The 22,583-nt window shown below is 40.6% G+C and overlaps 2 protein-coding genes across 4 annotated transcripts; both read left to right on the top strand.

Annotated features, from left to right (window-relative positions):
* The first annotated feature begins 2,349 nt into the window (after positions 1-2,349).
* On the top strand, positions 2,350-21,324 carry LOC119725936. 3 transcript variants are annotated; one of them, XM_038197564.1, is made up of 3 exons: positions 2,350-2,642; positions 12,542-12,718; positions 20,492-21,324. In XM_038197564.1, exons 1-3 carry the CDS (start codon positions 2,522-2,524, stop codon positions 21,319-21,321), a joined length of 1,128 nt encoding a protein of 375 aa, XP_038053492.1. In that variant the 5' UTR covers positions 2,350-2,521; the 3' UTR covers positions 21,322-21,324. The 3 variants fall into 3 exon arrangements, with proteins under 3 accessions (XP_038053492.1, XP_038053483.1, XP_038053499.1); XM_038197555.1 differs by lacking the exon at positions 20,492-21,324 and adding an exon at positions 14,492-15,618; XM_038197571.1 differs by lacking the exons at positions 12,542-12,718; positions 20,492-21,324 and adding an exon at positions 14,492-15,618.
* LOC119725954 lies at positions 10,146-12,514 on the top strand. The gene has a single exon (XM_038197582.1). It carries the CDS (start codon positions 10,300-10,302, stop codon positions 11,092-11,094), a length of 795 nt encoding a protein of 264 aa, XP_038053510.1. The 5' UTR covers positions 10,146-10,299; the 3' UTR covers positions 11,095-12,514.
* Positions 21,325-22,583: the final 1,259 nt, after the last annotated feature.

Here is a 22,583-nt window from a genome sequence, read left to right as displayed (position 1 = left end):
CTGGAGCTCATCCATGACCACGCCATTTACCAGCATAGAAACGGTATGCCTTGCTTACTTCAGCCTTCCGTCTGCGCTTCTCCTGGAGATCTTGTCTGGTCGGGTCCTTTACGCAGAAGCAGGCCTCCTCTGATAGGGCCTGTCGTTGGTGCCGCAAGATGTCAAGCTTATTCTGGTGGCAGTTCCATTTGAAAAGGAGATGTTGGGGCTAAAAAGGAATGTTTGGGCCGTCACGATGGGCTAGTTCAATCTTAACGTCAGTCAGACCAAACTTGTCTCGAAGAAGATTCTAAGTCTGGCTTAGGAAGTCTTTATCTTGCTCTTGTGGAAAGCCAATCACTCTGACACTGTTACGTCTGCTGAAGCGTTCGAGTTTGTTAAGCATTTCATTGTGGTCAGCCAGCTGTTGATCTATTGTACTGACATGTTGGCACAATTTCTCCAGCTCCTTCACCTTCTTCTCAAGATCGGAAATTCGCCGGCTTTCGAATTTGATCGAAACATTGATGTTACACTCCATCAGGGTGATGCCCTTGTTGATGTCAGCTTGACCTCGGTGGAGATCGGTAAGCGCTTTTCTGACAAAGCGTTGGAATTCATCGGTATCATCAGCATTGGGGGTCGAGGTCATTGGCCTTGACGAAACGCCCGGAAAGACTGGCTCCTAGCTCAGCCGGCTGCAGAATGGGCATGCTAGGAGTCTGGGGAGCAGACACGGGCTACCAACACGGATCTCTTGATTTCTGACCGGCCCCTTTCTCTCGGCATTTTGTCCCTGATGACGATCTGATCCAAGTAGGCAGTAGGTGATGCAGACACTGATCGTCGGCGATTTGTAGCTGAGAGCAGGTTTAGAGGCTGGAAATTGTGATCGTATACCAAATTGTGAAGAGCCCAAAATTGAACGTCTCGCCTACATAATTTAAGCCCTCACTCCTTCTGATAGACGTAATGCGACCAAAGGCATATGAGATCTTTTGCAGTTATCCCCCAAATAAATTACTGAATTGTCATCAAAAGCTTACCCGGATTAAGGATTGTACATGTACTGACATCCCATGAAATTTTTCCGTCTGGCTTGCTGTCATTGAGAAGAAATAAAGAAATGAAGGTGAAAGATTCAACGATCAGTCAATTGCCTGATTTCCTTTGGATGACGAAGACTGCTATAGACAAAATCGGGGTTCGCGATCAAAAGGTTGTTCGTGTATTTTCATTTTCTCGTAAAGTAATATCCACTAAGTTAAAGCTTCAACAGCCTAATTAGCTTTGAACATGTTTCTTTGGAAACTGAGTGGTGTTATTATTGGAAACTAAAAAAAAAAATGTATGAAAAGGTGGAGTAGAAGAGGACAGCATTTTTTTGTTTGTGAGTATGGGCATGATACACTATGGAGCATTAATTGATACTGAATTAAAAATAAGAACCCGTCAGTCTCGGAAGAACATGCATTGCGTTAGCTCTACTGTGCTCCTTCCATGAAAACTTTGCTCTGGATCCGCAGTTAGGCAACAGATCTTACCAAAATCAGATTTCCAATCTTGGCCTTTTTGGCGCCTCACTTAAGTGATCCTGGTTTTATAACTCCCTGCCCTAAATTCTACGAAACAACCATGGTTTGTCCTTTTTTGTTTTGAACTTAAGTCTTACAAAGAAGTTTAGATACAGTGATGAATCCGAAGCTTAGGGTAAAAAACCCTGTATCATGCACACGTGGATTCAGGTTGACTATTTATAGGTCTGTAATGATAAATATATATGTAACAAAATTTTGCATTATATTGAATGACATTGAAGCGGCCCAAAAAGTCTGTTTTGAACACCTTGTCTGAAGAGGGCTGCTGTGTCAATACTTAACAAATCGCTGAAAAGCAACAAAATAGAAGTACAATTGAACACCGAAATAAATAACATTAACGGTATTTCATTTATTTTATTGTGTTTGTAATGTATTGCATTTATATACCTGTTTGTAGTCATTTTTCATTGAATGCAGGGCCCCATTGGAATCCAGTTTTGAACTGTTTAGGCATACCCTGGGTAAAAGAAATGTAATAAATAAATATAAATGACTGTCACGTCATACTATAGACCGATCTGGACATATGCTTTCACTTTGTTGCTTTGCAGAATAGCTAGCACAATGCTTTCGCCATTTAAGGGCCTTGGGGTGTACAACTGGTCACGTGCCCGGATGCATCGGTATAATAGCGAAAGATGTTTGTACTAGCAATAATGCTCATTCGCGGCCACCGTCGCCTTGCAATGATTTCCCCACGTGCCTGAGTTCATCATGACGCATGCCCCGAGGTCAACCTATAAATAGCGCGCGATGGTATACACGGGAAATTAACAATTGCAAGCGATCAAAGTACAACTGCACAAGCGCTAGACGTGTGAACACAGCACACGAACCAGCACTGTAGTATAAGAGGCGGGCCGCCAAACCAAATGGGCATCATCCTGTTGTAGACTTATAATACATGCTCATAAAGAGACTAGTGACAACATTCTGTAGCCATGACCAACGAGTATCGTCGTCTCGCCGGTTCTCGAGCGTGTTTCATACCGCTCCTGATCAGCATCGCATTCGCTGTGGGCTATCTGATGGGTCACCGATCGCCCGTCCAATCAGCAATTGGTGAGTGTAAATATATAGGCCTATACTCTTAAATCTCACGTTACCGTGGTAAGACGGTCGTTTTGTGGTTTGTCCAGTTGTTGCCACTGGCATTCATGCTGCGATATCAACCTATAGGCCTACATACGTTTCTCCATTATCCCGGATGCAGTTCTTTTTACTTTCGAATTCCGTGTGTGATTTATCATGTTCTGGAACGAACAAAATGGAATTCCGAAACCAAATTCAATACGAATTTTACGTGGTTTTGGTTTGGTTGGGTTGGGTTGGGTTCGGCGGATCCCACCCCACCCCCCCCCAAAAAAAAAAAGAAGAAGAAGAAGAAGAAGAAAATAAAACGTAGTTTATACAATGGACGTAGGGAAGAAGCCCAGTTTGTTTGGCAGTTTGTTCCCTTCACTCCAGGCTTTTGGGGTTGAGGACAGAAATATATTATAAACAGGTTAAATTTATACAGCTCACAATGCCGATGGTGTACGTCTTTGTAATTGCCCTCTATCTTGTGGACAAAGCAACTGGATTTTTTTTTTTTAATATCAGTGAAGGCAACAAATATCTGGACCACTTCTTATTTCGTTATTATTATTACTGGTTTGGTTTATTTTCCATCTCCATAGTAGCCAAAATGCTCAATTGCACTGTGGATTACAATAATTATACCATGACAATCATTGATTGCAAAGTAGATTGTTTACTTCAATAAAACACCCTGATATTTAAGGACTTAATTATTTTAATACTTATTGAGAACCCCATATGCTCCATTTACTGTACGTAGTCCAACAGCGATTATTCTATGGACATGAGCGCAAAGTTACCTTGAAGACCCCTCCCCTCCCCTCCCCCCCCCAAGCACTGCTATTCAACAACGAAATTAAAACTGCAGATAGAAATCAAGCTGGTTCATTGTTGAACGACCAATAGTGGATATGCCTACCTTTAATGTACGGCATACCATATCCTTCTCATGTATCACCACACATCCGTGCAAGGCATGGAGTTCACATGTATATGTTTTCTGTACCATTAATACAGCGACACATGCACTCTTCCTAATAAATCGGGTTGTACACACGGTATAACTCAGTGCCAACTTTCACACAAATTTAGTTTTTGGAAATTAGTGTTGATGAGTTTAGACAGAGCCAGTTTTGGTCAAAGTGCAGGTATTAATAGAGTACCAAATACGACCAATAGGCCATTCTGCCCTGGATATCAGTTGTCTGTTGTCTTATACAAATAATTACAAACTTGTAGGCCTAGATACACGGAAGTTTATAGTAGATAATACATGATCCTTTCGGAAGTGCATGATATTTCATTAAAATGAAGAGAGAGAGAGAAAAAAAACACCGGCTGGTCTTATTAATGATAACAAGCAAGGGATTATGCAGTGGATAAATTGGAAATGCTAAGTCAGCTGTCAATGCATAGATTTGCACTGCAAATGTACAATTTGAAATGCTAACTATACGGGTGTGCATAAACGAGAATTGTAATCATATAAATTACCATAAACGCAGGGCAAACCGTTTTTTATTGCACATACAAAAATACACTCGTATACGTGGCGAGACCCGCGTACATGTCTGTTCGCCGCCATTCATAAGCAAACCTATGCGGTGCAAAAGTCAGACGTATGAACTCACAGAAATAATACGCATGGAAGACCAGTAACACAATATCGCCGAAAATTCATTCTTATTCAAATGCAGGTGCATGGCCATGACCTCAGTCTGCGATATTATCGTTTCTTTTCGTACATAACACCTCTCGCTTTGTAAGACTGCTAAACACAACTGATCGGGAACACAATGCTGCCGTTTCGAGCTGCAGACAGCAGCCCAACATGGCACAAACACGTCATTCATGTATGAACACGAATTTGTTGGCCCACAGCTTTTTAATTCAGCCCCGAATCATGTACTTCAAACGGGGGCGTCAACCAGAAACAATATCAGATGGGTATTGTCAGCTTCGCAAAAATCGGGTTCGAATTGAAAAAAATTGTACCAGGAACAAATACACTGATAAGAAAATAAAACTAAGCTGGTAGCATCTGACAAAAGTAGTTGACCACCTTGATGTTTTACAGATCTCAACTCACGTTTCATGCGTTTTAGTAGAAAACGCAACACATGGTGCCTTATGTGTCACCGATTAGCGACAGACAATTAAAACAGCAACAAGCGTCCTTGTACAGTATATAGCATTAGCTGTATTAAAACCCTATCGTCTTCATGTTTCGATAGATATTATTGATTCATATATCATTTAGCTATTACATTTATTAGGCGGAAATAACAGAGCAGTTCCGATTACAACGACGAAATAGTGGCGTATGTATGGGGGAAGGGAAGAGTGGGGGGGGGGGGGGCTCCAGAACCATAACAATGCGCCGTGAAAATCGGTGTGTATTTTCCGGTATGCATATAAATGGTCAGTTTTGAAGAGCGCCCCCATTTTGAAGATGCTCTCCTCTTGCCTTTTTATTTTACGGAGGACATGGAGAGAGAGAAAAACCTTGTCTATTTAGGCTAGGATGTGCAAGTGCAGTTTGCCCCCTCCAACCCCCAACATCAGAGCTGGATACGCCACTGCGACAAACACAGCGGTTAACGTGTGGTCCACCGCTGTTTTAAAAACGTGTTGTAGGTGGAGTCGTCATGTACTAAGTTTTTTTTCTTTGATCTCAACTTGCATGTTGACCCCCTCGTGGGCGTGGTGAACCTGGTGAAGCAATTTTGCGATTTTTTTCGTCAACGATATGTTTTGCATAATAGTGATACATTTGGAAGTGTTTTTATAGAGATGATGTTGTAATGTTTAACCATTCAAAGCCTGAAACAGAACAAATAAATGATTTTCCTTCACGTGCCAATCGTGCCTTCAGAGGACAGTGAAATCGGAGCATATACACCATCTAAGGAACATCATACAACAACAAGCCTCTTCATTAAGCCTTGCAGTTTGTGCTTGCGCACACAGAGACATCACACAGATAGACATCAGACACGTAGGATCTTTTAAGCAAAAAAAAACGGAACCCAACCCCAAACATTTTATTTCATATTTAAAAAAAATATGTAGCACCAACAATATTATTGACTGGTTAGCCAATTTCATAAGCTACTTTTAGATGAAAAATAAAATACTGAAATTGCTCAATCCATTCGAAGAATATCACCATTTAAACACAATGACCCTAAAACTTGTTTCGTCCCAAAATTCTTGTGTATTTTTACTGTATCGAACAGCAAGAAGATGACACAAAGTACTGTTTTCAACAACTGTCAACAACTGCAGTGCACAATACTTTTATTAACAACCCTGGTTAGGTAAACAAAAATGATTCATTTGAGCCCCTTTTTTTGAAAAGACGGGCTTTCAAAAGGACTTTGTTGTGTATATTGAACTGTAAATGGAAGACAATTGTGACGCCGATTCTTGGAATCGCATTATTGGACGAAAGAGGTTTTAGGGTCATTGTGTTTAAATGTTGATATTCTCGAACAGATTGATTAATGTCAGTATTTTTTTTTCACCTAAAAGTAGCGTATGACTTTTTAAAATATAAAATATAATTTGGGGGGTTTCGGTTCTCTTTTTTTTTTAATCACCCTGTGTACGATTGCTTCCGATTCAAAGTCTTTGTGTTGTCAGTTTTGTAAAAAAAGGAATCGGATATAGTATCTTTGGTTTTATAATTCTAATGACATTTTCAAAATAAAGAGTAATACGTCATTAGAAACAAAAGGCTAGTCGTTTTGTTAGTTTTTTTTGAACCAGATTTTTCTTCGGCATTACATTTAGTCAGTCTTGTACCTGTTAGAGAACGAACTGTTAAAATGAGTAACTTATTAGGTCCTTCTTTTGTGCTAGGACCAGTAAAGTTATAGCCTGTGCAACAGCTGCATGCTCCGTTTCACGAAATAATATCGACCTTGCATTTACCCACTGTTCATAAAGATGTGTTTTTTTTTTAAGTGTGTGTGGAATGCATATCATGGCTTGTAAGCCACTGCTGTTTAGTTTGGTTGAGCATAAAACAAATCTTAACGATTTTGAACACAATACACCTACATCTGTAGCATCAGCTGTACGCAAAGATGCATCATATTTAGGTTACCGTAACTGGAATGCAAATAGACTATGCTAGAACACGGAACAGAAAGAGTGTTAAATATTCAAATCTATATTAGGCCTACACAGTAAAGGCTGACATGCAACGACTCTAGCATATGTTAGAATTGTTTTGCCTTGAATTCGACACTCCGAAATACTAGGTCGTCGTCATACACAAGTACGCATGTAGCTTGTGTTATAATAACAGAATATTGCCTCTTTTTCATGGCAAAAGAGCGTACCTTGAAAACACACTATGAACAAAATGGACTAAAAGTTCAAAGGTCTTATACTGTATTCTTTACATTCAATGGAGGGAGCCGATTATTCTTCCACATGTTCCACATACTGTGCAATTTGAGTTTCTTTTCAAATTTGCTTATATAAAAGAGGAATTGAAAAAAAATGCATCATTTAACCATAAAATAACACGGAATAGTGGATGCTTTTACAAGTACATATCTTTAAGGAGATGATAATTATTAAAAATAATGTAAATCCCTCGGAAAATATACCAACAATCAATTAACCATGCAATAGTGCGTGGAACAAACAACCCGCACATATTGAAATAGAAGTAATATAATTCGATGATGGATTTGTGGGACGCACTCCTCACAAAACATGGTCTTTTATTACCAGAATAAAATAAATTAATTTAAATAATTTAATTTATCATTTAAATTACAATACAATTTAAGAATGGAGTGCTGAAGGTCAGCTGATATTAAAATAAACAAAACCAATTGTGGTGCTTTATACCAGAGGAAATATAATTTTGAGCTTTGTGTCTCAGGAAAGAATAATAAACGAAGTGAAGTTTTTCTGCTAAATAAAAACAAGAAAAACCTATTCTATGGACAACACGATATAAAACATTTGAAATATATCAAGCCGCTGAAAGCGACAACATTGATTTGGCGTTTACAAAACACCGAAATAATCAATCTAAAGATGAACAAAATGCTTACAGACAGGAACAAATACTGTGGCGTTCTTCATTATCATAACAATGCAGACGTACAGCACATCAACATTCATTCGTCAGAAACAATGTTAGTGTAATACCTGATAGCCCGTGCTGTGCAAAGTGATGTCAGAACATATGGATAGGCCTAATCCAGCTTCTAATTTGCATCATTATTGATGCATTGATAAGTAATGCTAGCCGGCAGATGTTTTGCTGTTGTTAATCTTCCATGCTTGGATGATTGTGGCCCTACCTGCATGCAGTTATGAAAGTACAATGTCAAATAAATGGAGTCAGGTAAAATTATGAAGTACAACCAAACCCCCTCTCGAAAAAGGAAAGAAAAGAAAAATCGCGTTTTTATAAGACACATTTATAGATAAAAAGAAAGAAAATATATCTTTTCGGGATGTAACTCGAAAATGTCATGGTTTGTGACCCTTGAAGCAACCTAGAATGATGCGATATTTTGAAAACCCGGTCAAGCGATATTCAGTTCAGTTCAGTTCAGTTTAGTTCCGTTCAGTTCAGTTCAGTTCAGTTCAGTTCAGTTCAGTTCAGTTATAAAACAATGTAATAAAGTCATACATAATATTATTAAGATTATGCATGTAGTTCATAAAGATAAAAAAGAAAGGAAAACAATTCAGTAGCCTAGGCAATTATGAAGGCATCTTATATGGAGATGCCTTGGCAAAACAAAACCGAAATGACAACTCAACAAATACAGAGACACACTAACAATCGCGGTTCTGTCACGGCTTTATGACTGCACGGGAGGTGGGGCAAAAATGAATACACAACATCATTATATCAAGGCCCCCCCCCATTTTTAACTTACACGTTTTGCTCTCTTATAATTGTAATTGTGAGTAATAATAAACGGCAACGTAATGTGTTACAATAAAATAATTCGACATTGGAAGGGTTTAAAACTTTAACCTCGCACTACTACTATTCCTCACACACTCCCGGACCCTCAACCTCCCGATAACAAGTGTCGTTATAGGGTTGTTCCGTTGTCTATTTCGCGCACTTTAGTTCGTTTATCCGAGTTTTACAAAGACGAAGGCCATGCTAGAATTTCCCGGTCATGGCCGTTTTATAAACCTTTCAATGTTTGTAAAAGTTGAGCTCCGTTTTATTGCGGCCACAAGGACGTAAATTGAAGTTGTGCTTGGCAACATATTCTTCTGAAAAAGTCCCGAGTACACAATGTATTTGGTTGCGTTCGTTGATTGTTCTGTATTTTCAACAATCAAATATTATTTGTGTATCGTAAATGACAGTTCTTCATTTTTGCTGTGTTGGGCTTCCATAGTTTAGCAACCCGTGGTTGGCAAAATCTGCGGGTAAGGGACAGCAAAGTCAACGCCAACGTGACAATGGGTTTTTGTTGTGCGCTCTGAATCATCGCGTTATTGATACATGTACATGTAGTTCGTTCCAAAGGTCACGTAGTCTTGGTCCCAGCCGTCCGTTCGAGACTCAGCTGAATAGCCAAATTTCGTAACAGTGCACTGTCGCACGTTATTTAATACCATCCTGCTAGTGTGAGCGGTTCAAAATATGTCGTGTGAGGGCGCACAAACGTGTCGCAAGTGCTTCAAACGGCATGATCAGCCTGCTAAAAGAACTAGGTAAATATGAACCTCAACTGGAGATTTGACTAAAACTAACTAATCACAACTAACCAACTAACTAATTAACTAACTAACTAACCACCTCTTTTTTTGTAAAGTGCACATCTCTGTACCCTAACTTAACACAATGCACAACATTTTGGCGAAAGTGCAGCATGAGAGTTAATTCTGCTTTATTTTCTTCCGATTAATGTATCCATTAATTGCTGTGAAAACCAGACCAGACAAGCCTAGGGATATAACACCCCCCCCCATCCCTCTCCGGGATTTACGCCCCTGGTTAAGATCATTCCTCATTGATCTTTTGTCTGTGTTTGTTTTTTAAAATCAGAATGAAGATTCCACCTTTCACCCAAATGTTTCTCTTCATTGAACCCCGAGAACATTTCCATTGACTTCTGACGCATGCGCATTAGATTTAGTGAATACAGGCTATTTGGTTGCAGAAAAACGTCCTTTGCAGGTATTTGACTTCACACAGAAACCACCATGTATGCTAAACTGCTAATTTGATTCTGTCTGCTGTAGAAACGAACTGTAGCTGTCTGTGTATTGCTATGTGTATGCAAACTAAAGCGATTAGTCTGTTCACCTTTCTGTATAACATAATGGGTTACAGCCCGATAGTCCGAAGGTTCGATAGTCAGAAGGTTACGTGACGCACGTACACCAGGGGATTTGTTCTATTTACACCATTGATCTCCATATACACAGACACGCTTCTCGGCAAATGAATTGCAGTCAGGCAAGATGGCGTCGGTCGGTCAACCCCAACTGTACTTCCTTTGCCGGTGAGGGGTTGCTTGTGAACGGAACGGATATCGCCATATTCAAATTGGCCCTATACATGTGACTTTCTTTGAAGCAGTACGAATGCTCGTATTGCTGTTCTTTCTTATGCTGTTCTTTCTTATGCTTTATGTTTGTGTTTGTATTCACAGTTCCTTACCGTCAACTACGACCCAAATTCGGATTCACGTTAAAAGTCGTTCTCCAAACACCGACAGTGTCAAATGCTGTTCACAAAACTGCTGCAAAGCCTGTTCTTCGCAAAACCACCTCACCTCAAATCGTCACCATGACACCTCTTACGCAGACGCTCGATTACGAGATCGTCGTCGCTCACTACAACGAGCCACTTGATTGGTTGAGACCGTACGCAAAACGAGCCGGTCACGTGTACCACAAGGGATCGAACACAAGTGCCCCGTTTGATATGAAAAAATGGGAAAGGCTACCCAACACGGGCCGAGAGGCCCACACCTACCTCCACCACATCGTAAACTATTATGACAATCTCGCCAACGTCACTGTTTTTCTGCAAGGCCACGGGCCCCAGACAAAAGACTGTTTTGCCGATGTTGAGGAATTCCTCGAGAAGGCGATGAGAAATGACTTCTGTTGCCAACACAAAAGCTACGCCAACTGGGGCCGCATAAAGCACAATGGTAAATACCTCCAGGAAGTCAGGGCAGGGAAGCTGCGACTAGCGAACCTGACGTTTGCCGATTTCTACAGTGCCTTGTTTGGCGAGGAACATCCTAAATCCGTGCCGATGTGTTGGTCGGGATGTTTCTCCGCTCTGAGGGAGAATCTTTGCAAGCGGCCGCTGAGTTTTTACCAGAGGGGCCTTTCGTTGATGCCAAATGACACCAACCCGGAGGAAGCACACTATTTTGAACGGTTGTGGGCTACCATCGTAAAGAAACATTAGTCTTTAGAAAAAAAGTCTTCGAGTTGGTCTTTTGAATTGATAAATATATGTGTGGTTTTTATTAATCTATAGTTGGTATTACCCGTCCATAGCTAACGGATTTTTATTTTAAATGAGTTTATTTGTCGTGTATAATATAACGTGACCATATAAAAGATGTTATCTTTGATAAGATAAATGATTTTAATTTAATTACCTTCGAATAAATTTAACTTGATTTGATCTTCGCAGCTAAAGTAATACGTTCTAATAAACCATTTTGCCAAATCTCTTTGAAAGTTCTCGGCAGTTGATTAACTTTGGAACTAGCCTTTGATGTGATACTTTTGAAATTCAGGTTGTTGGGGGATTCGTATAAAAATGCCAAAAATAACAATTAAGAGACCAAAAAAAAAAAATCTTAAATTTGCATTAGTCTTTAGGATACTGTTCTATGGATTATATGTTACGACTGCAATCTTGTGTACTCAACACAATTTCAACACCCGGTGTACTTTGAAATATCTTTCCTAAAATTTCTCAGGTAGCAAGTCATGCATGTATACTGAGGACGTTGTCTGCTGCCCTCTACCCTCCGCTTAATCTCGACAGTCTGATAAGTCTCCAATATGCCGAATTCTTGAACGAATGATGACTTATTAACGAGGATATTTTTGGATACAATCACACGTGATTCGTAGGTTATTGACATAATTCAAATTACCTTTTTACAATCCTCATTTTCCAAATTGAAGTTAAGTTGCTAAATTGTTTATTTTTAAAGAGTTGTTGGAACAGAGAAAAGCGCCCTCATTTGCTAAAAAATATGGCGAATTAGTGGGGCAGATAGGGGAAATATATTGGGGGAATGGTGCCTTTGATGATACAAACATGCCATTTGGCATACAGTCAGAGTATGTCTTACTAAAGATATTTGGCTAATTACCATCGCAGATTAGTCCTTCAAAAAAAATATAGGAAGAATAACAAACAATTTTCAAAATGGCTGCCATTGCTTGTTATGCTACCTACTTTTTCTTCAAGGACAAATCTTCGATGGCCCTATAGCCAAATATATTTATTATCACATACACTGACTGTGTGCCAATTCCATGCTTGTATTATTAAAGGCACAATCCCATCGCCTATCTGCCGTACTAAATCGGAAACCATGACCTGGTTTCCCATGAACACCTTCCATATTGGAACGTACAGTTTGAAAAACCAGCAATACTCCAAAGTTGAAAAAAGCGAGCTTATGTTACGGTGAAATTATTCTGGACAAGAGAAATTTAATGTGCAATAAATCCATCGTCTGTCAAAAGGTTTATTCATTTGTGTCTTTTGTTCTCTTTACTAAACAGGTCAGGTTTTATTATAAACTGTGCATGAAGCAATCCTAGGTGTATCGACCCAGAGAGTAAATAAAGTAGTCATACGATTCCTTCCCGTCTTATCTTTTTGACAGTCGAACACCGTTCGCCAGGAAAAATTGTTAACGCGAACGGTCCCCGAAAGATCCAACGACCGGCGCAATCAGGCAACGTTCGGCAGGACCCAAGGCAGTACCCGTCAACGCTAGATCAGCCCAGGCCGAACGCTGTTCCCGACATACAAAACGCTTCCCCCTCACGCATTTTCTCTGGTAAGTCAAAGGAAAATAATGCAAACCCAACTGTAAACGGTCCCCAAAGGACCCCACGACCAGCGCAATCAGGCAACGTTCGGCAGGACCCAAGGCAGTACCCGTCAAAGGCAGATCAGCCCAGGCCGAACGCTGTTCCCGACGTACAAAACGCTTCCCCCTCACACATTTTCTCTGGTAGGTCAAAGGAAACCCCAGCTGTAATTCCAGCTGTAAACACATCTCCGGTTAACATCACAGTAGGAGGCCCTGGGAAGACAATCATCAAGCCAATTACCGTCGCCCCGAAGAGAGTCGCCGTGAAACCCGGACGTCAGACGCTGGAGTACGAGATTGTAGTCTCTCAATATAACGAGCCACTAGATTGGTTGAAACCGTACGCGATGCACGGTCACGTGTACAACAAGGGTTCGGAGAGAGGTCCTCCCTTTGAGATGTACAAATGGGAAAAGTTGCCAAACGTTGGGCGAGAGGCCCACACCTACCTACACCACATCATAAATAATTACGACCATCTCGCCGATGTGACGGTTTTTCTGCAAGGGCACGGAACCAGCAAAGACCACAGCTGGTGTTACTCTCCCATGGACTTCGTCGCGAACGCAAAGAGGAACATCTTCTGCAAAAAACAGGGTACTTATGGTGGCTGGGGACGAATACACCACATCGGCAAATGGCTGGCAGAATTGAACGCGGGCCAAATGCGAAAAGCAAAGACGTCAGTGGGCGAATTCTACACGGCCTTGTTTGGTACCCGACCCCCTCTAGCAGTGCCGTGTTGTTACGCAGGCTGCTTTTCGGGCTCCAGAGAAAATCTGAGACGTCACCCGCTGAGTTTATACCAGAAGGCCATCACGTTTGTCAATGACCACAGCAACCCAGAAGAGGCTCATTATTTTGAACGACTCTGGGCTACTATAATTAATATGCATTAGTCCTGTTGGAGCAGGTTTTATGATAATGTACTTACAAAAGTTAGTTGGCAACATTGTAATTATTTTTCGCTGTGGGATAGCAGCTCATTAAATCATCATGTCTCTCCGTTAGTTCGTTATAGTTAGTAACAAACGCTGACATTGTCTATTGCTCGTATATTTTGACTGATTTTTAAGCAAAATTTGTCAAAATGATCAGTAGCCCAGCCCCAACGTGTCACATGACCATACTGGAGTCAAAGGTCATTATGGGTCACCGGGGTCAAAAATCTGGTTTTATTTAAACTCAAAACACTACTTCCAGAAATTACATGTCAAAATCACGTGACTCATGCATGAACACGAATTCGTTGGCCTGCAGCTTCCGAGATCCGATCGAGCTTGTTTACGTATTCTTTCCCTCGAAGGGGGAATGGTCGTCTTTCTTAAAAATCTTCAATTGCAATCCAAGTGGACAGAACAGGGTCATCTGCTGTATAAGAGGATAAAATATAAGACGTGTCCAAACAGGGTCGTCCTGCCGCATTAAAACACATTGGAAAATGGCACACGAGGCTTTGAATAAATAAGTATAAAGGTTCTTTTCCTTTACATATTAATAAATAGAACTGTTCATATATTGTTTTGCTTATTGTAAAAAGACATAAATGTGAATGACGTTCGACACCGTTTTTCAAATTTAGAATTTTTCCTTCGTTTGTACTCTCTTTTCAGAAATCAACAGCAAAGTGTGTGAACTACAACACATACAAAAGCTGTCAGCGATGTACAGCGAGAGAAATCGATTAGGAAAAACCGTGACCATTCATTCACATTTATCTCTTTATCTTTTCGACAGCTGCGAACCAAGCGCCCAGAATCAATGACGACGCGAACGAGCCTCGTGAGAAACCGGGACCGGCGCAAGCTGGCAACGTTCGGCAAGAAACGGGAAATTACGAGGCACGTGAGAAACCGGGAACGGTGCAAGCTGGCAACGTTCGGCAAGATACGGGAAATTACGAGGCACGTCAGGAACCGGGACAGGCGCACGCCGGCAACGTTCCGCAACAAACGGGAGATAACGAGCCACGTGAGAAAACGGGACCGGCGTACGCCGGCAACGTTCCGCAAAAAACGGAAAATTACGACTCAAATGGTTCCGGCAACACCAAGCCCGGGCGTCGGCCGTTAGCGTTCGAGATCGTTGTCTCCCACTTCAACGAGCCGCTGGATTGGCTGAAACCGTACGCAAAACAATCTGGCCACGTGTACAATAAGGGATTCGACCGAGGTCCACCATTTGACATGTACAAATGGGAAAGGTTACCGAACGTCGGGCGAGAGTCTCATACCTATCTGTATCACATCATAGAGAATTACGACAATCTCGCTGACGTTACAGTCTTTTTGCAAGGGCACGGGTCCGATCCCGATAAAGCCTTTTGCTTTGCTGATCCAAAACAATTCTTCATCAATGCCAAGAGGAACATCTTCTGCAAGCAGAGCGGCAGATATTCCAACTGGGGTCGCATACAACATATCGGTAAATGGCTTCAGCAATTTAACACTGGCAAAATGCGAGCCGCGAGCATGACCGTGGGCGAATTCTACAAGATCTTGTTTGGTACCCAACCTCCTCCCGCAGTGCAAAGGTGTTTAACCAGTTGCTTTTCTGCCACCAGAGAAAATCTGCTTCGGCGCCCGCTGACCTTTTACCAGAAGGCCATAACGTTTGTGAACGATCACAATAACCCGGAGGAATCTCACTATTTCGAAAGACTGTGGTCCGTCATCGTTAATGCTTCTTAAACGAAGTGTGCAAGATACTGTTTAATTGTGGGCAATCTGGCTATGTGGCAATATTATATATCGTTTGTTGATGAAATCTTGTTTTAAAACCATGGGTATGAGGTATTTTGCTTTCTAGTATGATTCACCGACGTTTAAACACTGTATACTCAGTGTGTTACCTCCCGAATGAAAGTTGGAAAAAATCACTCGGGTGGGACTCGAACCCACGACCTCCTGCTTTCTAGTGCAGATGACTTACCACTCGGCCACCGAGCTAACGGGATCGGTTGGCTGGTTCGAGTCTGATGTACATAGCAGCGGGTACCGCATAAACTATTATAAAATGGAATTTTGCCGGGCAAAACCTAATTTCATTTATATCACCCCGACGCAAAATTCCATCTTATAACAGTTTATGCGGTACCCGCTGCTATGTACATCAGATTCGAACCAGCCAACCGATCCCGTTAGCTCGGTGGTCGAATGGTAAGACATCTGCACTAGAAAGCAGGAGGTCGTGGGTTCGAGTCCCACCCGAGTGATTTTTTCCAACTTTCACTCGGGAGGTAACACACTAGTACAATGTAACAAAGTCTACAAATCCCAAACGGGCGCTATTGCATTAGCCGCAGTATTTAGGGGTGATATTTTGTTACATCTGCCAGAGATTGTATTTTTCGTCACTTTGTTCAAATGACAACCTATCATAAAGTAACGAATTCTTCCTGTACATCGATTTTGATGGAATTTCCTCGTCGTGTTACTTTAATGCCTTGTTTACTAAAACATTTTAATACTGTTCATGTTTCATGTTCAAGAATTGCTATGTATTACGCAAATAGGCAATGCCATTCGGCAGAACTTTTTACCAACTGTCTTTAACAAATTGTATTTGTTTTCAGACCAACTGCTCAGGATAAAGATTGGATTTTTTTTCTAGTGACACGAACAGCCTGCAAATGTCTTGAGACTGTCGGATTTTAATAAGCAGATTATTCAGAAATTAATCCGGAGCAAATATTCCGTTTTAAAATGGAGTGTAGATTATTATTATTTTAAAATGGAGTGTAGATTATTATTATTAGTTGTTTTAGCCTCTGAAGAAGAACTTGCTAAGTTCGCAACGTCAGGCCACATTAATTTTTAAATTTATATTATAATAAGTATTATTCGTTTAATTCATGTCTTTTATTCATTAATCATAATTCACCACCACTACCACCACCACCACCACCACCACCACCGCCGCCGCCGCCGCCGCCGCCACTAACAACAACAAAAGACATGGAGGAAACATCATGAACATGAAAGACGAATCAAAAGAAACAGTTTAAATAACAATGAAGCAAGGAACTAGAAATTAATGTTGAAGTAATACAAAATGTGGTCTGCAGAATTGACAAATTGATTAATTAACAATTTAGCATAACAAGGAAAGCATAAACCAGGGAATAACGATTACCTGGCTAGGTCAAGGGAAAGTTGAACTTAGCACAGTATTTTGAGATTTGAGAGAAACAATAACTGTTTTGTTTCGCTATTTGGGCAAACGTAACTTTTTGTTCCCACCACGAAGAGGGATGTGACAGATAAAGATTGTCGGTGCTGTATGTCGGAGTCTGTTACATTTTTTAGATCAAAATTGTCACATTCTAAAATGTGTATCTAAATTTTGTTTTATAAGAGGAAAAAAAAAGCATCGCTTGCCATTTTCCCAATATGAGGTCCCCTGTGCTTATAAGTATACACATTCCAACCAGTATAGCATTGTTTTTACTAGTTGTATATTTTATACTACTGTTATATTTGGATTATTTTTTTTTAATATCTACAATTCGATTTTATTTTTCGATGTATGACTAATAGGGTGCTAGTATAGAGATAAATGGATTTTAAGCTATTGTTCTTTTTATAATGCTTCTGAGATTATTGGACTTAATGAGGGTATTTTAACAATTGTAACTTTCTCAACGTTTTATTAGTGCTTTTCGCATTCACTTTGTATATTTTTTTGGTTTTGGTTAATAATACTTTCGTACATTTTGGAGGCTTCTATTCATTTTAAAACTATTACAACCTTGTTTTTTATTAGTGCATTGGATACAAATGGATGGTCGGCTTGGATTTATTTGATTTGGAATAACAATGACGACATTTTAGAACAATGCTGTCCGAGTTTAAGCCCTTTTCTCCAGTTGTATTCAAAAATATTTGCAAAAATACGAGAGAAGGAAAATCTGTTTTGTTTCAAGTTTGCAGATCGGTGTAAAATGTTTATGATTATATTTTACTTCTTCTTAACCGACTCAAAAGCATACCCCGTGTAACGCATACATACATAAGTTCTTTAAAAACATTCCCTGTTAGTAGAAATATTGAGATAGTTAAATATGTTTTCCTATAGCAATTCAAGTTATTTTACTGTGTAATGAAGCAGAAAAAAAATCAATGGTTATTTTACAATACCAATTTGAATTGCTAGTGGACCCACCGTTTTGTAAAAATTGTACTCTTTGTGGCGGCAAAAAAGGAACATGGTCGTTTGCGGGGTAAAACGCTACGCAACAGGGGTTGCGTCGAATTGTACTCCATCCCTGCGTAAAACGTTTACCCACCAACGACGTCTAATGTCTTACCCAATAGTATTGCGTCAAAATTGTACCCAGCAAATGACCACCCTTTCTTTTGACCCGCAGGGGGCCCTCTGTCAACATTTCAGCACTAATTAACCATTCCCCTCACCCCCCCCCCCCCCCAGCATGAGTGCTTTGCTAACAAATAGTGCTGCCATGCAGGCCAAGGGACTGACCCGGTCAATTTGATCACCGTTGAATGTTACACAACTAATGTACATTTCTACACATACCTTACACACAACACACAAAGTGACATTGCAATTCAATCATCGACCTATTTGTCACAAATATCCAATGCTTTAAGTGCATAATACTGCCTACGTTTCTACAATGACGTATTTTAGTAATTAGTTCATCCTGAAAAGTTAATAGTTACTTCTCAATCTAGGTATCTGCGATTTCGTATCCCACTCTCGCAGCACGTTTAGCGTATTTCCAGAGGAAAAAAAGGGAATTTTTTTTCCGTTTAACCAAAACTCACAAATGGACAAATCGTTTCAGGATAAAAATCAAAATACGGCGTGGAGCATGGGTCGTAAACTTTATTCATAAATACCTCAGACAGTTTAGCTATTCCTATTGGTCGAGAGCCCGTCACGTGGCCGGTCTTAAACGGATGATAAAGACATGGCTAGCTGGTCTTAAACACTTTTCCAGTGTCACAACAAAATGTGGACTCCTAAAAATCCAGTGCCTCTTACCGTTTCATTGGTTGAACGTTCACAATCCTCACGTAGGCATGCGCAACACTACATGCGAGTCAGAATTTTATAGTTCTAAATTCAAAACGCAACGCCCCAGGTGCGTTCTGCGTGACATCGCGCAGAACATGCTACGCGCGCGTCAATCTCCATAAAGGGTTGTTTACATCTTAATCGCCAGCAGAACACTCCATTATTTTGCTAGAGGGATGTTTCAAAAAGCATGAAGTGAACTTGTTGAACAAAATTGGGATTTTGTGAACGAATTATTTGATATTTTTTTACGGATAAGGTATTTATGAATGGGAATACATATGTGCTCGGTCGGTATTTATCACTCTGTTTAATACCGCTTAGAGTCTGGGTGCTGATAATTACCCTCGCCTCCGGCTCGGGTAATTATCAGCACCCAGACTCTAAGCGGTATTAAACAGAGTGATAAAAACCTCTCGAGCACACATTTATTCCCTTAATTAAACATGAGTTAAAATGTCATCTTTCAGAGAAAAAAGAAGCGCCCTCTCGTGATGCAACAAAGGTTCAAGATTTCCCCACCTTAGGACAGCCCCCCAAAATGTTCATGTATGCTGATGTAGTATGTGAAATATTTTCTTAATATTACACTGTGGTTGTGGCACATTTCTGCAGAGCTGCTTTCGTTCTTGACACTTTTAACATTGTTATTTGGAAGGTGTAAAGAAGATGAAGATTTCATTTTAAAAGCAACGGCAACAGTGTATCACATGTGCACTAAGGTCCCATGCGCCTTGTTCAAGAGTCGGACATATTAAATTGAAAGGGAGGTAAACTCTTCATGTTTGGAACTTGCGACGAGAAATGAAAACTATGACCTAAAGTTAATTACAAATTAATACCAGACGGCTCTGATGAATAATTTAAATTTGTGATTAAACATATCCTAATATTTTAAACTACATTTAAACAGAAATTGAAAGTGAGGCCAGAATGCTTAAATAGTCTGGCACCATCCCATTCAACAGTGCAAAATTTATCAACTACATTCAGGCAACATGAGCAAAATGGCTCCCTTGTGAATACTGTCCATGAGCATCTTCTTACCCGAAGGGTGAAGACATTTTCGAGATCATGCGCATTGGTTCTTCGCGTGGTCGCCGAACGGATGTATTTAATTCTGTATAACCATACTGCCGGTTGCCAGCCATAATGAACATTGATGATTTTGAGAAACCTGGCGCGCATTAGTGCGCCAATTGTTAATGCTGAAGGCCAAGTTTGCATTGAAACACTTGATTATTAACGTTGTGACGGAGTACGAATCTCGTCCGTTCAATTGCAGAGCATTTTGTCTCACCTGGACTTTGTTTAGGAAAGAGACTATGCAATCACTGTGTCTGTCTATGTATGTAGTATGTATGTTTTATTTTGGTTAAACGTTCGTAAAATTGGTCTCATTAACAAAGTAGAAGTGCATCTGGAGCCAAATTTGAATTATAGATGCAACATAGGAACCTTCATATGATAATGATGTCAAAGGTTACACACCAAGGTCAAAGGTCACTCTTTAAAGATAATCGTAAAAGCAGGCGAGGCGCGCGTTTGGAGAACCGCCTTGTTTTCACAGCTTTAATTCTTATCCCAAGTTTCATTCGTATCCCGAGGATTTTGCACTTGCAGACGGCTTCGAGAATCTCCTTTGTCACAAATTACCAAACTACATTAACTTAGATAATGTACCTTTCTTTGCAGTTGTGCACGGCACACCACCCCTACGACCGGTAGAAGTCTTTGCTTCGTCGCAGTCTGGTCGCAGTTCTCCCGTTCAGGAGTCCCAGTCCAACCTGAGCCATAGCGCTATAAACGCACCCCCAGTAAACGTCGCATCAGGAGGCCCCGTGAAGACAGTCACCAAATCGATTCCCGTCGCCCCTACGAAGGTCACCGTGAAACCCGGACCTCAAACACTGGAGTATGAGATGGTGATCTCTCACTACAACGAGCCTCTTGATTGGTTGAGACCGTACGCAGATCACAGTCACGTGTACCACAAGGGCTCGGATAGAGGTCCTCCCTTCGCGATGTACAAATGGGAGAGGATACCAAACGTTGGGCGAGAGCCTCACACCTACCTACATCACATCATAAATAATTACGACCATCTCGCCGATTTGACTGTTTTTATGCAAGGACATGGTACCAGCAAAGACCAAAGCTGGTGTTATACTCCCATGGAGTTCATCACGAACGCAAAGAGCAACATCTTCTGCAAAAATCGGGGCAGTTACCACAGCTGGGGCCGTATAAACCATTTCGGCAAGTGGTTGGCAGAATTGAGCAGTGGCCGAATGCGACGAGCGAAGACGACAGTGGGTGAATTCTACACGGCTCTGTTTGGTACCCAACCTCCTCCCTCAGTGCCCCGGTGTTTGGCCGGTTGTTTCTCTGCCACAAGGGAAAATCTGAGACTGCACCCGCTGAGTTTTTACCAGAAGGCCATCACGTTTGTTAATGACCACAGCAACCCAGAAGAGGCTCATTATTTTGAACGACTTTGGGGTGCCATCATAAATGCTAAATAGCACGTCATAGTGGCCTTTTGAAGTACAGTTTAGTGTAAATTATTCCTTAATTGATGACAGTACAATACGGAAGACAACTCATTTTTTTTACTTTTTTTTTTTTTAAGTTTCTTTGCTTCAACGCACATGCGTAGAACATTATAATTTGACTCATGCATTATGCATGGCCTTCCTCATAACAGCTTCATAAAAAGGAGATACGAGCAACTAATTGGCTGAAGCACGCATACGTATAAAGTCACGTGACTGAGTTCAGTATGCTATCTTTTCGGTAACCGCTCGAGCCAAAAAAGAAGGGGAAAATGAAGGGCGATTGCTAAATAATTTGGTTATTTTCTGGAAATACATACATTTGATATGACGGATTTGTGGATGAGATGATATTTCTAATTAAAACATATTTGTTTGCTGTTCCTGATCTTGGATATTATGTATATCTTGGACATTATCCTCACAAATACGAAGACTTTATCCTCACAAAGACTTCTTAAAAAAGGGACGTTGTTTTCAATGTTGGGCTTTTAGTAAGTGACAATAAATATTTGCAATTTGACTTTACGGTACGTTTTCGACTGCGCTAACGTGGCAATACCACATGTATAAAAGCGTTTCCTTTGTTAAATGGTATTCGATTAAATAATAAAAAAAATACTTTTTTGCAATAAATATTGAAACAAACTTATTTCAATCCAGCGTACGTACTGTTATTTTGTAAATATGCTAAGCTATTGGGCAATTTGGCGAGTGGAGTGAAACATGTTTTCAAATGTATTGCTTGGGAAAAACGTCAGAGGGTACCGGTGCAGTTTTATTAATTTTGTTATTTATTTTATTTCATTTTAATTTACGATGGGTTGGCTTGGATGGGAGGGGGATTACCCCCATCTAATCCCAGGCGATACTGATGAAGGGAATGCTTTACTTTGCTGAAACAAAATCTTCTTTGCAAATCGCACGAGACTGTTATACGAAAGGAACGTGTATGAAAGGACAATAATAAAAAAAAACCCGTAAAACCGGCAGTGGAAATTCAAACAACGGGGCCGGGAAGGGGGAGGGGGCTCTGGACACCATCTTACACTTAGTCTTGTTCGAAATACAGATACAAATCACATGGAACTTACTTGGTACTTGGTTGGTTTCCTCTTGAGACATCCTCTAGGGATCTTGACTAGGAGGTCGCGGGGAGGTGTCGGCATCTAGGTCTCGGTCACGATGTGGTTGTAGTAATTCTCTCTGAAGGTCTTGTGCGTCACAGAGTC

Source organism: Patiria miniata, unplaced genomic scaffold, assembly GCF_015706575.1.
Source record: "Patiria miniata isolate m_02_andy unplaced genomic scaffold, ASM1570657v1 HiC_scaffold_1, whole genome shotgun sequence".
Classification (NCBI taxonomy): Eukaryota; Metazoa; Echinodermata; class Asteroidea; order Valvatida; family Asterinidae; genus Patiria; species Patiria miniata.
The sequence above is the reverse complement of the archived record's forward strand: the minus strand, read 5'-3'. Positions and strand labels throughout refer to the sequence as shown.